Source organism: Nerophis ophidion, linkage group LG09 (genome assembly GCF_033978795.1).
Source record: "Nerophis ophidion isolate RoL-2023_Sa linkage group LG09, RoL_Noph_v1.0, whole genome shotgun sequence".
Lineage (NCBI taxonomy): Eukaryota > Metazoa > Chordata > Actinopteri > Syngnathiformes > Syngnathidae > Nerophis > Nerophis ophidion.
Genome location: NC_084619.1, coordinates 1,373,588 through 1,394,596, shown reverse-complemented (window position 1 = coordinate 1,394,596; position 21,009 = coordinate 1,373,588). Strand labels below are relative to the sequence as shown.

Genomic DNA, 21,009 nt, shown 5'->3' with positions numbered 1-21,009 from the left:
GTGACCTGTATGGCTGTTGACCAAGTATGCCTTGCATTCACTGGTGTGTGTGTAAAAGCCTGCAAATATTAATGTGACTGGGCCGGAACGCTGTTAGTATGGAGGAAAAGCGGACGCTAAAGGCAGTGACTTAGAGGCACACACGCCCCCATTATTGTTGTCCGGGTGAAATTTGGGAGAAATTCAGGAGAATGGTTGATTTTCAGGAGGAGCACTCACTGAATGTTGGGAGTCTCCCGGGAAAAATGGGAGGGTTGGCAAGTATGAGTATTAGCGGTGAATGTGGTGTTACAGCGGCACTGTCGATGTCTGATACCGGCGGGCCAGCTCTAATCTTAAATTGATATTGCCTCAAGGGCCAAATAAAATAACACGGCCCGCGGGCCAGAGTTTGACAACAATGGTCTAAGGGAATAAACCACACTGGTACAATCCCAAATTCTTTTGGATGACAATTATGTTGAGCACAAAGGACCCCACAGACCGAATGATACAATATTCAAGGTTTTTTTTACTAAAGCTTTCAGGAGAGCAGCCCTTACAATTCAACAATAGCATCAGCAAGAAGAGGTCGAAATCCAAACAAAAAGAGTCGGCTCATGTAGAGCCAAAACAGCCCCTCTCGTCCAGAAAGGAGCGCAGAGGCTGCTTCAAAACAGATAAGGGACTGGCCAAAACAGCTCAGTTAGCCGACAAATAGAAGCCCTTAAGACAAAACAAAGAGTTTACTAGCGGACATAAGAGGTCACGGGAAAACGCACAACATGAGAAAATACTAGCTGCTTTAAACATGACTATGGATTAAAAAAAGAATACTTAAAAAAAATCTCATTCTCACACTAAAGGGGTTATTGGTCAACAAAAAACATGTAGCCACTTTTTTGATGCTACCTTTATAATAAGTCTTGTGATGAATAATTAAGAGTAAGTATCTTGTGTTAATTTGTTACATGAAATGTTATAATTAAGTCCCTCCAGGATTTTGCAGGCATACTTTGTGATTGTTGCGTCATAAAATACTCAAATTTTTCAGAAATTTGCAGGCAAAAATTGCAATGTTTTAAAGCTTTTTTTCCCCAATCTAATTTCTGTTGGTTAATTAACGACCGCAAGATTCTCATCACACTTCAACAACTCTAACATGTAAATTCCGCCTCATTGCCCGGTCAATATGGTGATGATAATCTGTTCTTAAATGGTTTTACCCTTGATAGATAAAGGTTAAGTAAATATATAAAAACATGTCAACTAGAAAGTAAATGTTTACATTCTACATTACCCAGAAGGCTTATCTACCTAGACCTACACAGTAATAGGAAGTAGATCTGAGTTGTGCAGGCGGACGTTGGGGTGAAAAGGAGATATTATATTGTTACACATTACTGTTACTGCTTCATCTACTGATCAGACAGTTGATGGACGCGTTTTAAGCTGATCAGAGACTATAAACCCCGTTTCCATATGAGTTGGGAAATTGTGTTAGATGTAAATATAAACAGAATACAATGATTTGCAAATCCTTTTCAAGCCATATTCAGTTGAATATGTTACAAAGACAACATATTTCATGTTCAAACTCATAAACATTTTTTTTTTTGCAAATAATCATTAACTTCAGAATTTGATGCCAGCAACACGTGACAAAGAAGTTGGGAAAGGTGGCAATAAATACTGATAAACTTGATTAATGCTCATCAAACACTTATATGGAACATCCCACAGGTGTGCAGGCTAATTGGGAACAGGTGGGTGCCATGATTGGCTATAAAAGCAGCTTCCATGAAATGCTAAGTAATTCACAAACAAGGATGGGGTGAGGGTCACCACTTTGTAAGCAAATTGTCGAACAGTTTTAGAACAACATTTCTCAACGAGTTATTGCAAGGAATTTAGGGATTTTACCATCTACATCAGGGGTCAGCAACCTTTTTGAAAGCAAGAGCTACTTCTTGGGTACTGATTAATACGAAGGGCTACCAGTTTGATACACACTTAAATAAATTGCTAGAAATAGCCAATTTGCTCAACTTACCTTTAATATATATATATATATATATATGTATATATATATATATATATATATATATATATATATATATATATATTGGGTATTTCTGTCTGCCATTCATTTGTAGAGAGTAAATGATGAAAAAAAAACTTCATTGAACGGTTTAAAAGTGGAGAAAACAGGAAAAAAATAAATTAAATTTTGAAACATAGTTTATCTTCAATTTTGACTCTTTAAAATTCAAAATTCAACCGAAAAAAACTAGCTAATTCGAATCTTTTTGAAAAACTTAAAAAAAGAATTTATTGAAAATCATTAGTCATTTTTCCTGGTTAAAATTAATTTTAGAATTTTCACGACATGTTTTAAATAGGTTAAGATCCAATCTGCATTTTGTTAGAATATATAACAAATTGGACCAAGCTATATTTCTAACAAAGACAAATCATTTCTTCTAGATTTTCCAGAACAACATTTTTTAAAAGAAATTCAAAAGACTTTGAAATAAGATTTCAATTTGATTCTTAAGTTTTTTACATTTGCTAGAATTGTAATCATAAGTTTGAAGAAATATTTCACAAATACTGTATTCTTCGTCAAAAAACAGAAGCTAAAATGAAGAATTAAATTAAAATGTATTTATTATTCTTTATAATAAACCTTTTTTATTTACTTGAACATTGATTTAAATTGTCAGGAAAGAAGAGGAAGGAATTTAAAAGGTAAAAAGGTATATGTGCTTAAAAATCCTAAAATCATTTTTAAGGGTGTATTTTTTTCTCTAAAATTGTCTTTCTGAAAGTTATAAGAAGCAAAGTAAAAACATCAATGAATGTATTTAAACAAGTGAAGACCAAGTCTTAATATATTTTCTTGGATTTTCAAATTCTATTTGAGTTTTGTCTCTCTTAGAATTGAAAATTTTGAGCAAAGCGAGACCAGCTTGCTAGTAAATAAATACAATTTTAAAAATAGAGGCAGCTCACTGGTAAGTGCTGCTATTTGAGCTATTTTTAGAACAGGCCAGTGGGCGACTCATCTGGTCCTTACGGGCACCGCGTTGGTGACCCTTGATCTACGATCTGTAAAATCATCAAAAAGTTCAGAGAATCTGGAGAAATCACTGCACGTAAGCGATGATATTACGGACTTTTGATCCCTCAGGCGGTACTGCATCAAAAACAGACATCAGTGTGTAAAGGATATCACCACATGTGCTTAGGACCACTTCCTAAAACCAGTGTCAGTGACTACAGTTGGTCGCTACATCTGTAAGTGCAAGTTAAAACTCTACTATGCAAAGCCAAACCCATTTAAAACAATATCCTGAAACGCCGCCGGCTTAGCTGGGCCCGAGCTCACCTTAGATGGACTGATGCAAAGTGGAAAGGTATTCTGTGGTCTGACGAGTCCAAATTTCAAAATATATTTGGAAACAGAGGACGTGGTGTCCTCCAGAACAAAGATGAAAATAACTATTCGGATTGTTATAGGCGCAAAGTTCAAAAGCCAGCATGTGTGATGGTATGGGGGTGTATTAGTGCCCAAGACATGGGTAACTTACACATGTGTGATGGTATGGGGGTGTATTAGTGAACAAGACATGGGTAACTTACACATGTGTGATGGTATGGGGGTGTATTAGTGAACAAGACATGACTAACTTACACATGTGTGATGGTATGGGGGTGTATTAGTGAACAAGACATGGGTAACTTACACATGTGTGATGGTATGGGGGTGTATTAGTGAACAAGACATGGGTAACTTACACATGTGTGATGGTATGGGGGTGTATTAGTGAACAAGACATGGGTAACTTACACATGTGTGATGGTATGGGGGTGTATTAGTGAACAAGACATGGGTAACTTACACATGTGTGATGGTATGGGGGTGTATTAGTGAACAAGACATGGGTAACTTACACATGTGTGATGGTATGGGGGTGTATTAGTGAACAAGACATGACTAACTTACACATGTGTGATGGTATGGGGGTGTATTAGTGCCCAAGACATGGGTAACTTACACATGTGTGATGGTATGGGGGTGTATTAGTGAACAAGACATGGGTAACTTACACATGTGTGATGGTATGGGGGTGTATTAGTGAACAAGACATGACTAACTTACACATGTGTGATGGTATGGGGGTGTATTAGTGAACAAGACATGGGTAACTTACACATGTGTGATGGTATGGGGGTGTATTAGTGAACAAGACATGACTAACTTACACATGTGTGATGGTATGGGGGTGTATTAGTGAACAAGACATGGGTAACTTACACATGTGTGATGGTATGGGGGTGTATTAGTGAACAAGACATGGGTAACTTACACATGTGTGATGGTATGGGGGTGTATTAGTGAACAAGACATGGGTAACTTACACATGTGTGATGGTATGGGGGTGTATTAGTGAACAAGACATGGGTAACTTACACATGTGTGATGGTATGGGGGTGTATTAGTGAACAAGACATGGGTAACTTACACATGTGTGATGGTATGGGGGTGTATTAGTGAACAAGACATGACTAACTTACACATGTGTGATGGTATGGGGGTGTATTAGTGAACAAGACATGGGTAACTTACACATGTGTGATGGTATGGGGGTGTATTAGTGAACAAGACATGGGTAACTTACACATGTGTGATGGTATGGGGGTGTATTAGTGAACAAGACATGGGTAACTTACACATGTGTGATGGTATGGGGGTGTATTAGTGAACAAGACATGGGTAACTTACACATGTGTGATGGTATGGGGGTGTATTAGTGAACAAGACATGGGTAACTTACACATGTGTGATGGTATGGGGGTGTATTAGTGAACAAGACATGGGTAACTTACACATGTGTGATGGTATGGGGGTGTATTAGTGAACAAGACATGGGTAACTTACACATGTGTGATGGTATGGGGGTGTATTAGTGAACAAGACATGGGTAACTTACACATGTGTGATGGTATGGGGGTGTATTAGTGAACAAGACATGACTAACTTACACATGTGTGATGGTATGGGGGTGTATTAGTGAACAAGACATGGGTAACTTACACATGTGTGATGGTATGGGGGTGTATTAGTGCCCAAGACATGGGTAACTTACACATGTGTGATGGTATGGGGGTGTATTAGTGAACAAGACATGACTAACTTACACATGTGTGATGGTATGGGGGTGTATTAGTGAACAAGACATGGGTAACTTACACATGTGTGATGGTATGGGGGTGTATTAGTGAACAAGACATGGGTAACTTACACATGTGTGATGGTATGGGGGTGTATTAGTGAACAAGACATGGGTAACTTACACATGTGTGATGGTATGGGGGTGTATTAGTGAACAAGACATGACTAACTTACACATGTGTGATGGTATGGGGGTGTATTAGTGAACAAGACATGGGTAACTTACACATGTGTGATGGTATGGGGGTGTATTAGTGAACAAGACATGGGTAACTTACACATGTGTGATGGTATGGGGGTGTATTAGTGAACAAGACATGGGTAACTTACACATGTGTGATGGTATGGGGGTGTATTAGTGCCCAAGACATGGGTAACTTACACATGTGTGATGGTATGGGGGTGTATTAGTGAACAAGACATGGGTAACTTACACATGTGTGATGGTATGGGGGTGTATTAGTGAACAAGACATGGGTAACTTACACATGTGTGATGGTATGGGGGTGTATTAGTGAACAAGGCATGGGTAACTTACACATGTGTGATGGTATGGGGGTGTATTAGTGAACAAGACATGACTAACTTACACATGTGTGATGGTATGGGGGTGTATTAGTGAACAAGACATGACTAACTTACACATGTGTGATGGTATGGGGGTGTATTAGTGAACAAGACATGGGTAACTTACACATGTGTGATGGTATGGGGGTGTATTAGTGAACAAGACATGGGTAACTTACACATGTGTGATGGTATGGGGGTGTATTAGTGAACAAGACATGGGTAACTTACACATGTGTGATGGTATGGGGGTGTATTAGTGAACAAGACATGGGTAACTTACACATGTGTGATGGTATGGGGGTGTATTAGTGAACAAGACATGGGTAACTTACACATGTGTGATGGTATGGGGGTGTATTAGTGAACAAGACATGGGTAACTTACACATGTGTGATGGTATGGGGGTGTATTAGTGAACAAGACATGGGTAACTTACACATGTGTGATGGTATGGGGGTGTATTAGTGAACAAGACATGGGTAACTTACACATGTGTAATGGTATGGGGGTGTATTAGTGAACAAGACATGGGTAACTTACACATGTGTGATGGTATGGGGGTGTATTAGTGAACAAGACATGGGTAACTTACACATGTGTGATGGTATGGGGGTGTATTAGTGAACAAGACATGACTAACTTACACATGTGTGATGGTATGGGGGTGTATTAGTGAACAAGACATGGGTAACTTACACATGTGTGATGGTATGGGGGTGTATTAGTGCCCAAGACATGGGTAACTTACACATGTGTGATGGTATGGGGGTGTATTAGTGAACAAGACATGACTAACTTACACATGTGTGATGGTATGGGGGTGTATTAGTGAACAAGACATGGGTAACTTACACATGTGTGATGGTATGGGGGTGTATTAGTGAACAAGACATGGGTAACTTACACATGTGTGATGGTATGGGGGTGTATTAGTGAACAAGACATGACTAACTTACACATGTGTGATGGTATGGGGGTGTATTAGTGAACAAGACATGGGTAACTTACACATGTGTGATGGTATGGGGGTGTATTAGTGAACAAGACATGGGTAACTTACACATGTGTGATGGTATGGGGGTGTATTAGTGAACAAGACATGGGTAACTTACACATGTGTGATGGTATGGGGGTGTATTAGTGCCCAAGACATGGGTAACTTACACATGTGTGATGGTATGGGGGTGTATTAGTGAACAAGACATGGGTAACTTACACATGTGTGATGGTATGGGGGTGTATTAGTGAACAAGACATGGGTAACTTACACATGTGTGATGGTATGGGGGTGTATTAGTGAACAAGACATGGGTAACTTACACATGTGTGATGGTATGGGGGTGTATTAGTGAACAAGGCATGGGTAACTTACACATGTGTGATGGTATGGGGGTGTATTAGTGAACAAGACATGACTAACTTACACATGTGTGATGGTATGGGGGTGTATTAGTGAACAAGACATGACTAACTTACACATGTGTGATGGTATGGGGGTGTATTAGTGAACAAGACATGACTAACTTACACATGTGTGATGGTATGGGGGTGTATTAGTGAACAAGACATGGGTAACTTACACATGTGTGATGGTATGGGGGTGTATTAGTGAACAAGACATGACTAACTTACACATGTGTGATGGTATGGGGGTGTATTAGTGAACAAGACATGGGTAACTTACACATGTGTGATGGTATGGGGGTGTATTAGTGAACAAGACATGGGTAACTTACACATGTGTGATGGTATGGGGGTGTATTAGTGAACAAGACATGGGTAACTTACACATGTGTGATGGTATGGGGGTGTATTAGTGAACAAGACATGGGTAACTTACACATGTGTGATGGTATGGGGGTGTATTAGTGAACAAGACATGGGTAACTTACACATGTGTGATGGTATGGGGGTGTATTAGTGAACAAGACATGACTAACTTACACATGTGTGATGGTATGGGGGTGTATTAGTGAACAAGACATGGGTAACTTACACATGTGTGATGGTATGGGGGTGTATTAGTGAACAAGACATGACTAACTTACACATGTGTGATGGTATGGGGGTGTATTAGTGAACAAGACATGGGTAACTTACACATGTGTGATGGTATGGGGGTGTATTAGTGAACAAGACATGGGTAACTTACACATGTGTGATGGTATGGGGGTGTATTAGTGAACAAGACATGGGTAACTTACACATGTGTGATGGTATGGGGGTGTATTAGTGCCCAAGGCATGGGTAACTTTCGCATCTGTGAAGGCACCATTAATGCTGAATGGTCCACACAGGTTATGTTGTCATCCAAGCAACGTTATAATGGACGCCCCTGCTTATTACAGCAAGAGAAGTGTTACAACAGCGTGGCTTCGTAAAAAAAGAGTGCGGGTACTTTCCTGGCCCGCCTGCAGTCCAGACCTGTCTCCCATGGAAAATGTGTGGCGCATTATGAAGCATAAAATACGACGGCGGAGAACCCGGACTGTTGAAGGACTGAAGCTCTACATAAAACAAGAATGGGAAAGAATTCCACTTTCAAAGCTTCAACAATTAGTTTCCTCAGTTCCCAAACATTTATTGAGTGTTGTTAAAAGAAAAGGTGATGTAACACAGTGGTGAACATGCCCTTTCCCAACTACTTTGGTACGTGTTGCAGCCATGAAATTCCAAGATATTATTTGCAAAAAAAAAAATAAAGTTTATGAGTTTGAGCATCAAATATGTTGTCTTTGTAGCATATTCAACTGAATATGGCTTGAAAAGGATTTGCAAATCATTGTATTCTGTTTATATTTACATCTAACACCATTTCCCAACTCACATGGAAACAGAGTTTGTGATTCCATTGGTCAAAATGTGTGAGGATGTTGCGGACATTGGACACGGCTGCACATAATTCACGAAATCCTGAAGGAACTGATTCAAATAATATAATTAAAAAATATATATATAGATATACATATAATGTGTGTGTGTATATTTATGTATGTGTATATATATTTGCACAAAAATATTAATTCTCAGTAAGTGTCAAACTCCAATGCATGATATTAACATATGATTTTTCACTATAGATTTTAGTGCAAAACACATTAAAATAAATTGTCATATTAAAATATATTTTAGTTAAAATTTTAACATGAAATATATATAAGTTAAATGAAAATGTTTTGGTAATGTGGTTGAAATTACAGTGGTGTGAAATTGCATTGCACCTTTCTGGTATGACATATCACTAATGTAGCGAAACCACATCCACTACAATAAGCAAAGAAAATGCACCGTATCTTCCTTTTTTACATGACTTTATTTAAAAAATGGTGAGAACACTTTGAGGGGTTAAAAACATAGTTCAATATTATGAAATAATAGCTCGAGTGGCTGTTTGCAACCTTCACGCCAATGCCTAGAGGGCGCTAACTTTCAAGAGTGCTACCATTAGAGTGGCAAAACAGCTTGCCTGTACTTTATGCAAGTGTTTCATGAGGGGTTATGCAAGTGTTTCATGAGGGGTTATGCAAGTGTTTCATGAGGGGTTCCCTCAATCATCAGGAGGTTTGAATGGAAGCATTCACATACCATGGTTTATATAGAGCACAGAGTGGGTGGGTGCAGGCAGGTGTAGGGTGTGGTGATTGGCTCATGTGTTACCTAGGAGGTGTTTCCGTCTGTGGCGGCATGTTGAAATGATTTCACTGCGCTTGTTGAGGGATGATAGATCTGGATGATATATAATAAACAGTTTCTCTTTTAAGCATAGGTTGCATCTTTTATTACCACTGTTGTAAGGTGTGCTGGATGCAAGAATTTGCCATGTTATTGAATATTGAATTGTTTGTACGGCCACCCTCAGTGTGACCTGTATGGCTGTTGACCAAGTATGCCTTGCATTTACTTGTGTTTGTGAAAAGCCGCAGAAATGTGACTGGGCCGGCCCGCAAAGGCAGTGCCTTTAAGGTTTGTTGGCGCTCTGTACTTCTCCCTACGTCCGTGCACCACTCTGTACAGCGGCGTTTTAACAAGTCATACATTTTACTTTTAGAAAAAGATACCGATAATTTCCGATATTACATTTTATAGCATTTATCGACCGATAATAACGGCTCTAAATTTTACCATGAAATCTATTGCTACTTCTACATTGCACAATATGATGAATAACTTGCTTTGAAATCATTATTATTAATATTTATATCAAAAATGTTTTCATAATATTTTTACATAATTAAACAATATTTACATTAACATAATTTACGATTTCATGGAGAACATATCATTTTTTCTCCAAAAATAGAAAGAAATAATACATTTAGCAAGAAAAGTTACAGTACTTTATTGATAAAGTAGAGATGTCCGATAATGGCTTTTTTGCCGATATCCAATACTCCGATATTGTCCAACTCTTAAATACCGATTCCCATATCAAGAGATACCAATATATAGAGTGGTGGAATGAACACATTATTGTGCCCCATTTTGTGGTGATGCCCCTCTGGATGCATTAAACAATGTAACAAGGTTTTCCAAAATAAATCAACTCAAAATGCCAACATGGCACTGCCATATTTATTATTGAAGTCACAAAGAGCATTATTTGTTTTTAACATGCCGGAAAACAGCAGCTTGGATTTTTGGAGGTTGAGGTGAGGGGAGTTGGTTTGAGGGGGGGGTGTATATTGTAGCGTCCCGGAAGAGTTAGTGCTGCAAGGGGTTCTGGTTATTTGTTCTGTTGTGTTACGGTGCGGATGTTCTCCCGAAATGTTGACCAGTTGATCTGCCGTTTCTTTTCTTTTTCTTCTATGTCCCACTCTGCCTTGTGGAGGGGGTCCGGTCCGATCCGGTGGCCATGTACTGCTTGCCTGTGTATCGGCTGGGGACATCTCTGCGCTGCTGATCCGCCTCCGCTTGGGATGGTTTCCTGCTGGCTCCGCTGTGAACGGGACTCTCGCTGCTGTGTTGGATCCGCTTTGGACTGGACTCTCGCGACTGTGTTGGATCCATTGTGGATTGAACTTTCACAGTATCATGTTAGACCCGCTCGACATCCATTGCTTTCCTCCTCTCTAAGGTTCTCATAATCATTATTGTCACAGACGTCCCACTGGGTGTGAGTTTTCCTTGCCCTTATGTGGGCCTACCGAGGATGTCGTGGTGGTTTGTGCAGCCCTTTGAGACACTAGTGATTTAGGGCTATATAAGCAAACATTGATTGATTGATTGATTGATTGTTGTTTGGTGTGGGTTCACAGTGCGGCACATATTTGTAACTGTTAAAGTTGTTTATACGGCCACCCTCAGTGTGACCTGTATGGCTGCTGACAAAGTATGCCTTGCATTCACTTGTTTGTGTGAAAAGCCGTAGATATTATGTGATTGGGCCAGCACGCAAAGGCTCTGTACTTCTTCTTACGTCCGTGTACCACTCCGTATAGCGGTGTTTTCAAGTCATAAATTTGACTTTTTGATACAGTTAATTTCCGATATCACATTTTAAAGCATTTATCGGCAGTCCGACATTATCGGACATCTCTAATAAAAAGTATTTCCAGGCTTTGGAGGGCCAAATAAAAAGTAGTGGAGGGCCTTGAGTTTGACATCTGTGTTCTATGATAAGAAAAAACTGTGAGTTACTTCACAGAGTGTTTTTGTGTACGTGCACATGCAAATGAGACAATGATGTGTAGATTAGCTGCAGCTGTCAGTATCATTCCATCATAATCACAGAGCAATAATAGCTGCTTATCAGGTTTCTGCAGGCGTACCTAATGTCGTCTTCCCTCCGCCCGCAGACGACGACGCCGCGTACTCCGGCGACTTCGGCAGCGCGGTGGGATGGGAAGACGAAGAGGAAAAAGGCGGCGAGGAGACGGCGGAGGAGGAAGAGGCGGGAGAGGCGGATGACGAGGGTTACATCTGGTAAAGAGACGCGCCCCCTTTCCAACAGCATCTCCATGTTCTTAGCACGCACAAACAAAACAAGGTCCTGCGAGGAAACTCTGAAGAAGACGAGGTGTCCAGGGAGAACTGGAGGAAGACAAAAAGGTAGCAGGGATGTCGTCAAAGGGAACATATCACTAGTTATCATCTTCTCCTTCATTCATTGGTGAATCTTTCTTCTATTCTCTCCTACGTCCTTTGACCTCTTTCAGCAGCAGCAGTAGTTAAACACGGCCTATTCTTATCTCCCCGTTATTTACTTACATTAGTTTTTAGGACGTCGAAAGCTCCCCTTTTTTGACTCCACCGTCCTCATCTCATGCGCTTCAGCTCATACGTGACAGTCGTGCCGTCTCATTTCTGACTCAGCAGAAGAAAACTAAAGTTTCCCCACGCGTCATTCCCTCTATGATGTAAATACAAATAATCCTAATGTGTGTAGCGGAACACGCCCGTTGTCAACGCCTCCACGGGGCGAGCCGGACCCTCCTGCTTAGGTGGCAAGTGTACGTCGTATCATAATGTGGATCACTTGTTGTGTTTAATAAAAAGGAAGTGGGAAAAAAACATCAAGGTTGTCCCGGTAGCTTTCAGTCTGTGTGTTCTTGTACTAAAGGGCCTTCTTAAAACATCAACAAGGAAAAGTACTGTCCATGTGAGAACGAGTTAGGACTGAAATCATGGTCCCAATACGGAAAGCATCTAGTAGAGCAGTAGTTCTCCACATTTTTTCAGTGATGTACCCCCTGTAAACAATTTGTTAATTCAAGTACCCCCTAATTAGAGCAAAGCATTTTTGGCTGAAAAAAAGAGATAAAGAAGTAAAACAACAGCACTATGTCATCAGTTTCTGATTTATTCAATTGTATAACAGTGCAAAATGTTGCTCATTTGTAGTGGTCTTTCTGGAACTATTTGAGGAAAAAAGATATAAAAATAACTAAAAACTTGTTGAAAAATAAACAAGTGATTCAATTATAAATATTTCTCCACATAGAAGTAATCATCAACTTAAAGAGCCCTCTTTGGGGATTGTAATAGAGATCCATCTGGATTCATCAACTTACTTATAAACATTTCTTCACGAAAAAGAAATCTTTACCAATATTTATGGAACATGTCCACAAAAAATCTAGCTGTCAACACTGAATATTGCATTGTTGTATTTGTTTTCACACTTTATGAACTTACATTTATATTTTGTCGATTAATTATTCAATAAATCTATTTATAAAAGATGTTTGAATTGTTGCTACTGTATTTCCTTGAATAGCCGCCGGACAGGTGATATGCACCTGCCTTGATTTACGACCGGCCTTAACTGGCTCCCAAATGATCAGGTGCATCCTTACTTTTACCGCCGGGTCAAATTTGTGATGTCACGAGTGTCCCTTCCCCTGCAGTCACTTCAAAGCAGCGCAGGTGTTTTTAGGATTTTATTGTGTGTAAACCAGGGGTCTTGTTCCACAGCCATGCAGATCACACTAATGGTTGTGATACAAAACAACTTCAACACTCTTAATAATATGCGCCACACTCTGTGAACCCTAACCAAACACATTTCTGGAGAACATACGCCCTGCAACACAACACCCACCCACAATGCAATGCATCCACGACTCCTGGCTACACCGTCCATACACCCGCCCCCGCCCCCCTCCGTGTGAAATAAGTCTGCGTAAGAAAATCAAAATATGGCCCCTTTGGCCAAAATGTATAAAATAAATATGTATGTAGAGACATACTGTAATAACTTGAAGTAAATAATAAAGATTAAAAACCAATTACAAACAAAAAATCAACTAAAAGCTTACCTTTTTTATATTTACATAGTATTTATATTATTCATGTTGTAAATACAAGTCTTTATATATCTAGAGAGAGTGGTCCTAAAGAGGGAGGCATTTTTGGAGGTTGAAAAGGATTTGCCAATAATTGTATTCTGTTTTTATTTACCATTTACACAAAATGCCGACTTCACTGGTTTTGAGTTTTGCATTGGAACGTTAGACTTAAAGGTTTGTGTGACCGTGTTAGCGATGAATGAGTGATGTACGCCAGCATTGGAACATTAGACTTAAAGGTTTGTGTGAACGTGTTAGTGATGAATGAGTGATGTACGCCAGCATTGGAACATTAGACTTAAAGGTTTGTGTGACCGTGTTAGTGATGAATGAGTGATGTACGCCAGCATTGGAACATTAGACTTAAAGGTTTGTGTGAACGTGTTAGTGATGAATGAGTGATGTACGCCAGCATTGGAACATTAGACTTAAAGGTTTGTGTGACTGTGTTAGTGATGAATGAGTGATGTACGCCAGCATTGGAACGTTAGACTTAAAGGTTTGTGTGACCGTGTTAGCGATGAATGAGTGGTGTACGCCAGCATTGGAACATTAGACTTAAAGGTTTGTGTGACTGTGTTAGTGATGAATGAGTGGTGTACGCCAGCATTGGAACATTAGACTTAAAGGTTTGTGTGACCGTGTTAGTGATGAATGAGTGATGTACGCCAGCATTGGAACATTAGACTTAAAGGTTTGTGTGACCGTGTTAGCGATGAATGAGTGGTGTACGCCAGCATTGGAACATTAGACTTAAAGGTTTGTGTGACCGTGTTAGCGATGAATGAGTGATGTACGCCAGCATTGGAACATTAGACTTAAAGGTTTGTGTGACCGTGTTAGCGATGAATGAGTGGTGTACGCCAGCATTGGAACATTAGACTTAAAGGTTTGTGTGACCGTGTTAGTGATGAATGAGTGATGTACGCCAGCATTGGAACATTAGACTTAAAGGTTTGTGTGACTGTGTTAGTGATGAATGAGTGGTGTACGCCAGCATTGGAACATTAGACTTAAAGGTTTGTGTGACCGTGTTAGTGATGAATGAGTGGTGTACGCCAGCATTGGAACATTAGACTTAAAGGTTTGTGTGACCGTGTTAGTGATGAATGAGTGATGTACGCCAGCATTGGAACATTAGACTTAAAGGTTTGTGTGACTGTGTTAGCGATGAATGAGTGATGTACGCCAGCATTGGAACATTAGACTTAAAGGTTTGTGTGACTGTGTTAGTGATGAATGAGTGGTGTACGCCAGCATTGGAACATTAGACTTAAAGGTTTGTGTGACTGTGTTAGTGATGAATGAGTGGTGTACGCCAGCATTGGAACATTAGACTTAAAGGTTTGTGTGAACGTGTTAGCGATGAATGAGTGATGTACGCCAGCATTGGAACATTAGACTTAAAGGTTTGTGTGACTGTGTTAGTGATGAATGAGTGGTGTACGCCAGCATTGGAACATTAGACTTAAAGGTTTGTGTGACTGTGTTAGTGATGAATGAGTGGTGTACGCCAGCATTGGAACATTAGACTTAAAGGTTTGTGTGAACGTGTTAGCGATGAATGAGTGATGTACGCCAGCATTGGAACATTAGACTTAAAGGTTTGTGTGACTGTGTTAGTGATGAATGAGTGGTGTACGCCAGCATTGGAACATTAGACTTAAAGGTTTGTGTGACCGTGTTAGTGATGAATGAGTGATGTACGCCAGCATTGGAACAATAGACTTAAAGGTTTGTGTGACCGTGTTAGTGATGAATGAGTGGTGTACGCCAGCATTGGAACATTAGACTTAAAGGTTTGTGTGAACGTGTTAGCGATGAATGAGTGATGTACGCCAGCATTGGAACATTAGACTTAAAGGTTTGTGTGACTGTGTTAGTGATGAATGAGTGGTGTACGCCAGCATTGGAACATTAGACTTAAAGGTTTGTGTGACTGTGTTAGTGATGAATGAGTGGTGTACGCCAGCATTGGAACATTAGACTTAAAGGTTTGTGTGAACGTGTTAGCGATGAATGAGTGATGTACGCCAGCATTGGAACATTAGACTTAAAGGTTTGTGTGACCGTGTTAGTGATGAATGAGTGATGTACGCCAGCATTGGAACGTTAGACTTAAAGGTTTGTGTGACTGTGTTAGTGATGAATGAGTGATGTACGCCAGCATTGGAACATTAGACTTAAAGGTTTGTGTGACCGTGTTAGTGATGAATGAGTGATGTACGCCAGCATTGGAACGTTAGACTTAAAGGTTTGTGTGACCGTGTTAGTGATGAATGAGTGGTGTACGCCAGCATTGGAACATTAGACTTAAAGGTTTGTGTGACCGTGTTAGTGATGAATGAGTGATGTACGCCAGCATTGGAACATTAGACTTAAAGGTTTGTGTGACTGTGTTAGTGATGAATGAGTGATGTACGCCAGCATTGGAACATTAGACTTAAAGGTTTGTGTGAACGTGTTAGTGATGAATGAGTGGTGTACGCCAGCATTGGAACATTAGACTTAAAGGTTTGTGTGACCGTGTTAGGGATGAATGAGTGGTGTACGCCAGCATTGGAACGTTAGACTTAAAGGTTTGTGTGACTGTGTTAGTGATGAATGAGTGATGTACGCCAGCATTGGAACGTTAGACTTAAAGGTTTGTGTGACCGTGTTAGTGATGAATGAGTGATGTACGCCAGCATTGGAACGTTAGACTTAAAGGTTTGTGTGACCGTGTTAGCGATGAATGAGTGATGTACGCCAGCATTGGAACATTAGACTTAAAGGTTTGTGTGAACGTGTTAGTGATGAATGAGTGATGTACGCCAGCATTGGAACATTAGACTTAAAGGTTTGTGTGAACGTGTTAGTGATGAATGAGTGGTGTACGCCAGCATTGGAACATTAGACTTAAAGGTTTGTGTGACCGTGTTAGTGATGAATGAGTGATGTACCCCAGCATTGGAACATTAGACTTAAAGGTTTGTGTGACTGTGTTAGTGATGAATGAGTGATGTACGCCAGCATTGGAACATTAGACTTAAAGGTTTGTGTGACCGTGTTAGTGATGAATGAGTGATGTACGCCAGCATTGGAACATTAGACTTAAAGGTTTGTGTGACCGTGTTAGTGATGAATGAGTGATGTACGCCAGCATTGGAACGTTAGACTTAAAGGTTTGTGTGACCATGTTAGTGATGAATGAGTGATGTACGCCAGCATTGGAACATTAGACTTAAAGGTTTGTGTGACCGTGTTAGTGATGAATGAGTGATGTACGCCAGCATTGGAACATTAGACTTAAAGGTTTGTGTGACCGTGTTAGTGATGAATGAGTGATGTACGCCAGCATTGGAACATTAGACTTAAAGGTTTGTGTGACCATGTTAGTGATGAATGAGTGATGTACGCCAGCATTGGAACATTAGACTTAAAGGTTTGTGTGACCATGTTAGTGATGAATGAGTGATGTACGCCAGCATTGGAACATTAGACTTAAAGGTTTGTGTGACTGTGTTAGTGATGAATGAGTGATGTACGCCAGCATTGGAACATTAGACTTAAAGGTTTGTGTGACCGTGTTAGTGATGAATGAGTGGTGTACGCCAGCATTGGAACATTAGACTTAAAGGTTTGTGTGACCGTGTTAGTGATGAATGAGTGATGTACGCCAGCATTGGAACATTAGACTTAAAGGTTTGTGTGACCGTGTTAGTGATGAATGAGTGATGTACGCCAGCATTGGAACGTTAGACTTAAAGGTTTGTGTGACCGTGTTAGTGATGAATGAGTGATGTACGCCAGCATTGGAACATTAGACTTAAAGGTTTGTGTGACCGTGTTAGTGATGAATGAGTGGTGTACGCCAGCATTGGAACATTAGACTTAAAGGTTTGTGTGACCGTGTTAGTGATGAATGAGTGGTGTACGCCAGCATTGGAACATTAGACTTAAAGGTTTGTGTGACCGTGTTAGTGATGAATGAGTGGTGTACGCCAGCATTGGAACATTAGACTTAAAGGTTTGTGTGACCGTGTTAGTGATGAATGAGTGATGTACGCCAGCATTGGAACGTTAGACTTAAAGGTTTGTGTGACCGTGTTAGTGATGAATGAGTGGTGTACGCCAGCATTGGAACATTAGACTTAAAGGTTTGTGTGAACGTGTTAGTGATGAATGAGTGGTGTACGCCAGCATTGGAACATTAGACTTAAAGGTTTGTGTGAACGTGTTAGTGATGAATGAGTGATGTACGCCAGCATTGGAACATTAGACTTAAAGGTTTGTGTGAACGTGTTAGTGATGAATGAGTGGTGTACGCCAGCATTGGAACATTAGACTTAAAGGTTTGTGTGACCGTGTTAGCGATGAATGAGTGATGTACGCCAGCATTGGAACGTTAGACTTAAAGGTTTGTGTGACCGTGTTAGTGATGAATGAGTGATGTACGCCAGCATTGGAACGTTAGACTTAAAGGTTTGTGTGACTGTGTTAGCGATGAATGAGTGATGTACGCCAGCATTGGAACATTAGACTTAAAGGTTTGTGTGACCGTGTTAGTGATGAATGAGTGGTGTACGCCAGCATTGGAACATTAGACTTAAAGGTTTGTGTGACTGTGTTAGTGATGAATGAGTGATGTACGCCAGCATTGGAACATTAGACTTAAAGGTTTGTGTGACCGTGTTAGTGATGAATGAGTGATGTACGCCAGCATTGGAACATTAGACTTAAAGGTTTGTGTGACCATGTTAGTGATGAATGAGTGATGTACGCCAGCATTGGAACATTAGACTTAAAGGTTTGTGTGACCGTGTTAGTGATGAATGAGTGGTGTACGCCAGCATTGGAACATTAGACTTAAAGGTTTGTGTGACCGTGTTAGTGATGAATGAGTGATGTACGCCAGCATTGGAACATTAGACTTAAAGGTCTGTGTGACCGTGTTAGTGATGAATGAGTGGTGTACGCCAGCATTGGAACATTAGACTTAAAGGTTTGTGTGACCGTGTTAGTGATGAATGAGTGATGTACGCCAGCATTGGAACGTTAGACTTAAAGGTTTGTGTGACCGTGTTAGTGATGAATGAGTGATGTACGCCAGCATTGGAACATTAGACTTAAAGGTTTGTGTGACCGTGTTAGTGATGAATGAGTGATGTACGCCAGCATTGGAACGTTAGACTTAAAGGTTTGTGTGACCGTGTTAGTGATGAATGAGTGATGTACGCCAGCATTGGAACATTAGACTTAAAGGTTTGTGTGACCGTGTTAGTGATGAATGAGTGATGTACGCCAGCATTGGAACGTTAGACTTAAAGGTTTGTGTGACTGTGTTAGTGATGAATGAGTGATGTACGCCAGCATTGGAACATTAGACTTAAAGGTTTGTGTGACCGTGTTAGTGATGAATGAGTGATGTACGCCAGCATTGGAACGTTAGACTTAAAGGTTTGTGTGACCGTGTTAGTGATGAATGAGTGGTGTACGCCAGCATTGGAACATTAGACTTAAAGGTTTGTGTGAACGTGTTAGTGATGAATGAGTGGTGTACGCCAGCATTGGAACATTAGACTTAAAGGTTTGTGTGAACGTGTTAGTGATGAATGAGTGATGTACGCCAGCATTGGAACGTTAGACTTAAAGGTTTGTGTGAACGTGTTAGTGATGAATGAGTGGTGTACGCCAGCATTGGAACGTTAGACTTAAAGGTTTGTGTGACCGTGTTAGCGATGAATGAGTGATGTACGCCAGCATTGGAACGTTAGACTTAAAGGTTTGTGTGACCGTGTTAGTGATGAATGAGTGATGTACGCCAGCATTGGAACGTTAGACTTAAAGGTTTGTGTGACTGTGTTAGTGATGAATGAGTGATGTACGCCAGCATTGGAACATTAGACTTAAAGGTTTGTGTGACTGTGTTAGTGATGAATGAGTGATGTACGCCAGCATTGGAACGTTAGACTTAAAGGTTTGTGTGACCGTGTTAGCGATGAATGAGTGATGTACGCCAGCATTGGAACATTAGACTTAAAGGTTTGTGTGAACGTGTTAGTGATGAATGAGTGATGTACGCCAGCATTGGAACATTAGACTTAAAGGTTTGTGTGAACGTGTTAGTGATGAATGAGTGGTGTACGCCAGCATTGGAACATTAGACTTAAAGGTTTGTGTGACCGTGTTAGCGATGAATGAGTGATGTACGCCAGCATTGGAACATTAGACTTAAAGGTTTGTGTGACCGTGTTAGTGATGAATGAGTGGTGTACGCCAGCATTGGAACATTAGACTTAAAGGTTTGTGTGAACGTGTTAGCGATGAATGAGTGATGTACGCCAGCATTGGAACATTAGACTTAAAGGTTTGTGTGACCGTGTTAGTGATGAATGAGTGATGTACGCCAGCATTGGAACATTAGACTTAAAGGTTTGTGTGACCGTGTTAGCGATGAATGAGTGATGTACGCCAGCATTGGAACATTAGACTTAAAGGTTTGTGTGACTGTGTTAGTGATGAATGAGTGGTGTACGCCAGCATTGGAACGTTAGACTTAAAGGTTTGTGTGACCGTGTTAGTGATGAATGAGTGATGTACGCCAGCATTGGAACATTAGACTTAAAGGTTTGTGTGACTGTGTTAGTGATGAATGAGTGGTGTACGCCAGCATTGGAACATTAGACTTAAAGGTTTGTGTGACCGTGTTAGTGATGAATGAGTGATGTACGCCAGCATTGGAACATTAGACTTAAAGGTTTGTGTGAACGTGTTAGCGATGAATGAGTGATGTACGCCAGCATTGGAACATTAGACTTAAAGGTTTGTGTGAACGTGTTAGCGATGAATGAGTGGTGTACGCCAGCATTGGAACATTAGACGTAAAGGTTTGTGTGACTGTGTTAGTGATGAATGAGTGGTGTACGCCAGCATTGGAACATTAGACTTAAAGGTTTGTGTGAACGTGTTAGCGATGAATGAGTGGTGTACGCCAGCATTGGAACATTAGACTTAAAGGTTTGTGTGACCGTGTTAGTGATGAATGAGTGATGTACGCCAGCATTGGAACATTAGACTTAAAGGTTTGTGTGAACGTGTTAGCGATGAATGAGTGGTGTACGCCAGCATTGGAACATTAGACTTAAAGGTTTGTGTGACCGTGTTAGTGATGAATGAGTGATGTACGCCAGCATTGGAACATTAGACTTAAAGGTTTGTGTGAACGTGTTAGTGATGAATGAGTGATGTACGCCAGCATTGGAACATTAGACTTAAAGGTTTGTGTGACCGTGTTAGTGATGAATGAGTGGTGTACGCCAGCATTGGAACATTAGACTTAAAGGTTTGTGTGAACGTGTTAGCGATGAATGAGTGGTGTACGCCAGCATTGGAACATTAGACGTAAAGGTTTGTGTGACTGTGTTAGCGATGAATGAGTGGTGTACGCCAGCA

At 40.4% G+C, this 21,009-nt stretch overlaps 2 protein-coding genes across 4 annotated transcripts in view; one reads left to right on the top strand and one right to left on the bottom strand.

Moving 5' to 3' along the window:
* Window positions 1-12,300, top strand: part of spock2 (SPARC (osteonectin), cwcv and kazal like domains proteoglycan 2) — a 96,708-nt gene extending 84,408 nt beyond the window's left edge. The window contains exon 10 of the mRNA XM_061910020.1: window positions 11,584-12,300. Within this exon, the coding sequence (XP_061766004.1) occupies window positions 11,584-11,714 (131 nt within the window). The 3' untranslated portion in view covers window positions 11,715-12,300. The remainder of the gene's footprint in view (window positions 1-11,583) is intronic.
* The window catches only part of tysnd1 (trypsin like peroxisomal matrix peptidase 1), a 42,509-nt gene that overhangs the window by 3,126 nt on the left and 18,374 nt on the right, over window positions 1-21,009 (bottom strand). For 2 of the 3 annotated variants that reach the window (XR_009808052.1, XM_061910019.1), the window contains exon 5: window positions 9,083-11,818. The gene's annotated coding sequence lies outside the window, so the exon portion shown is untranslated. Of the gene's footprint in view, window positions 1-9,082; window positions 11,819-21,009 lie in introns of those variants that run through there. The other variant, XR_009808051.1, reaches the window with a different exon arrangement.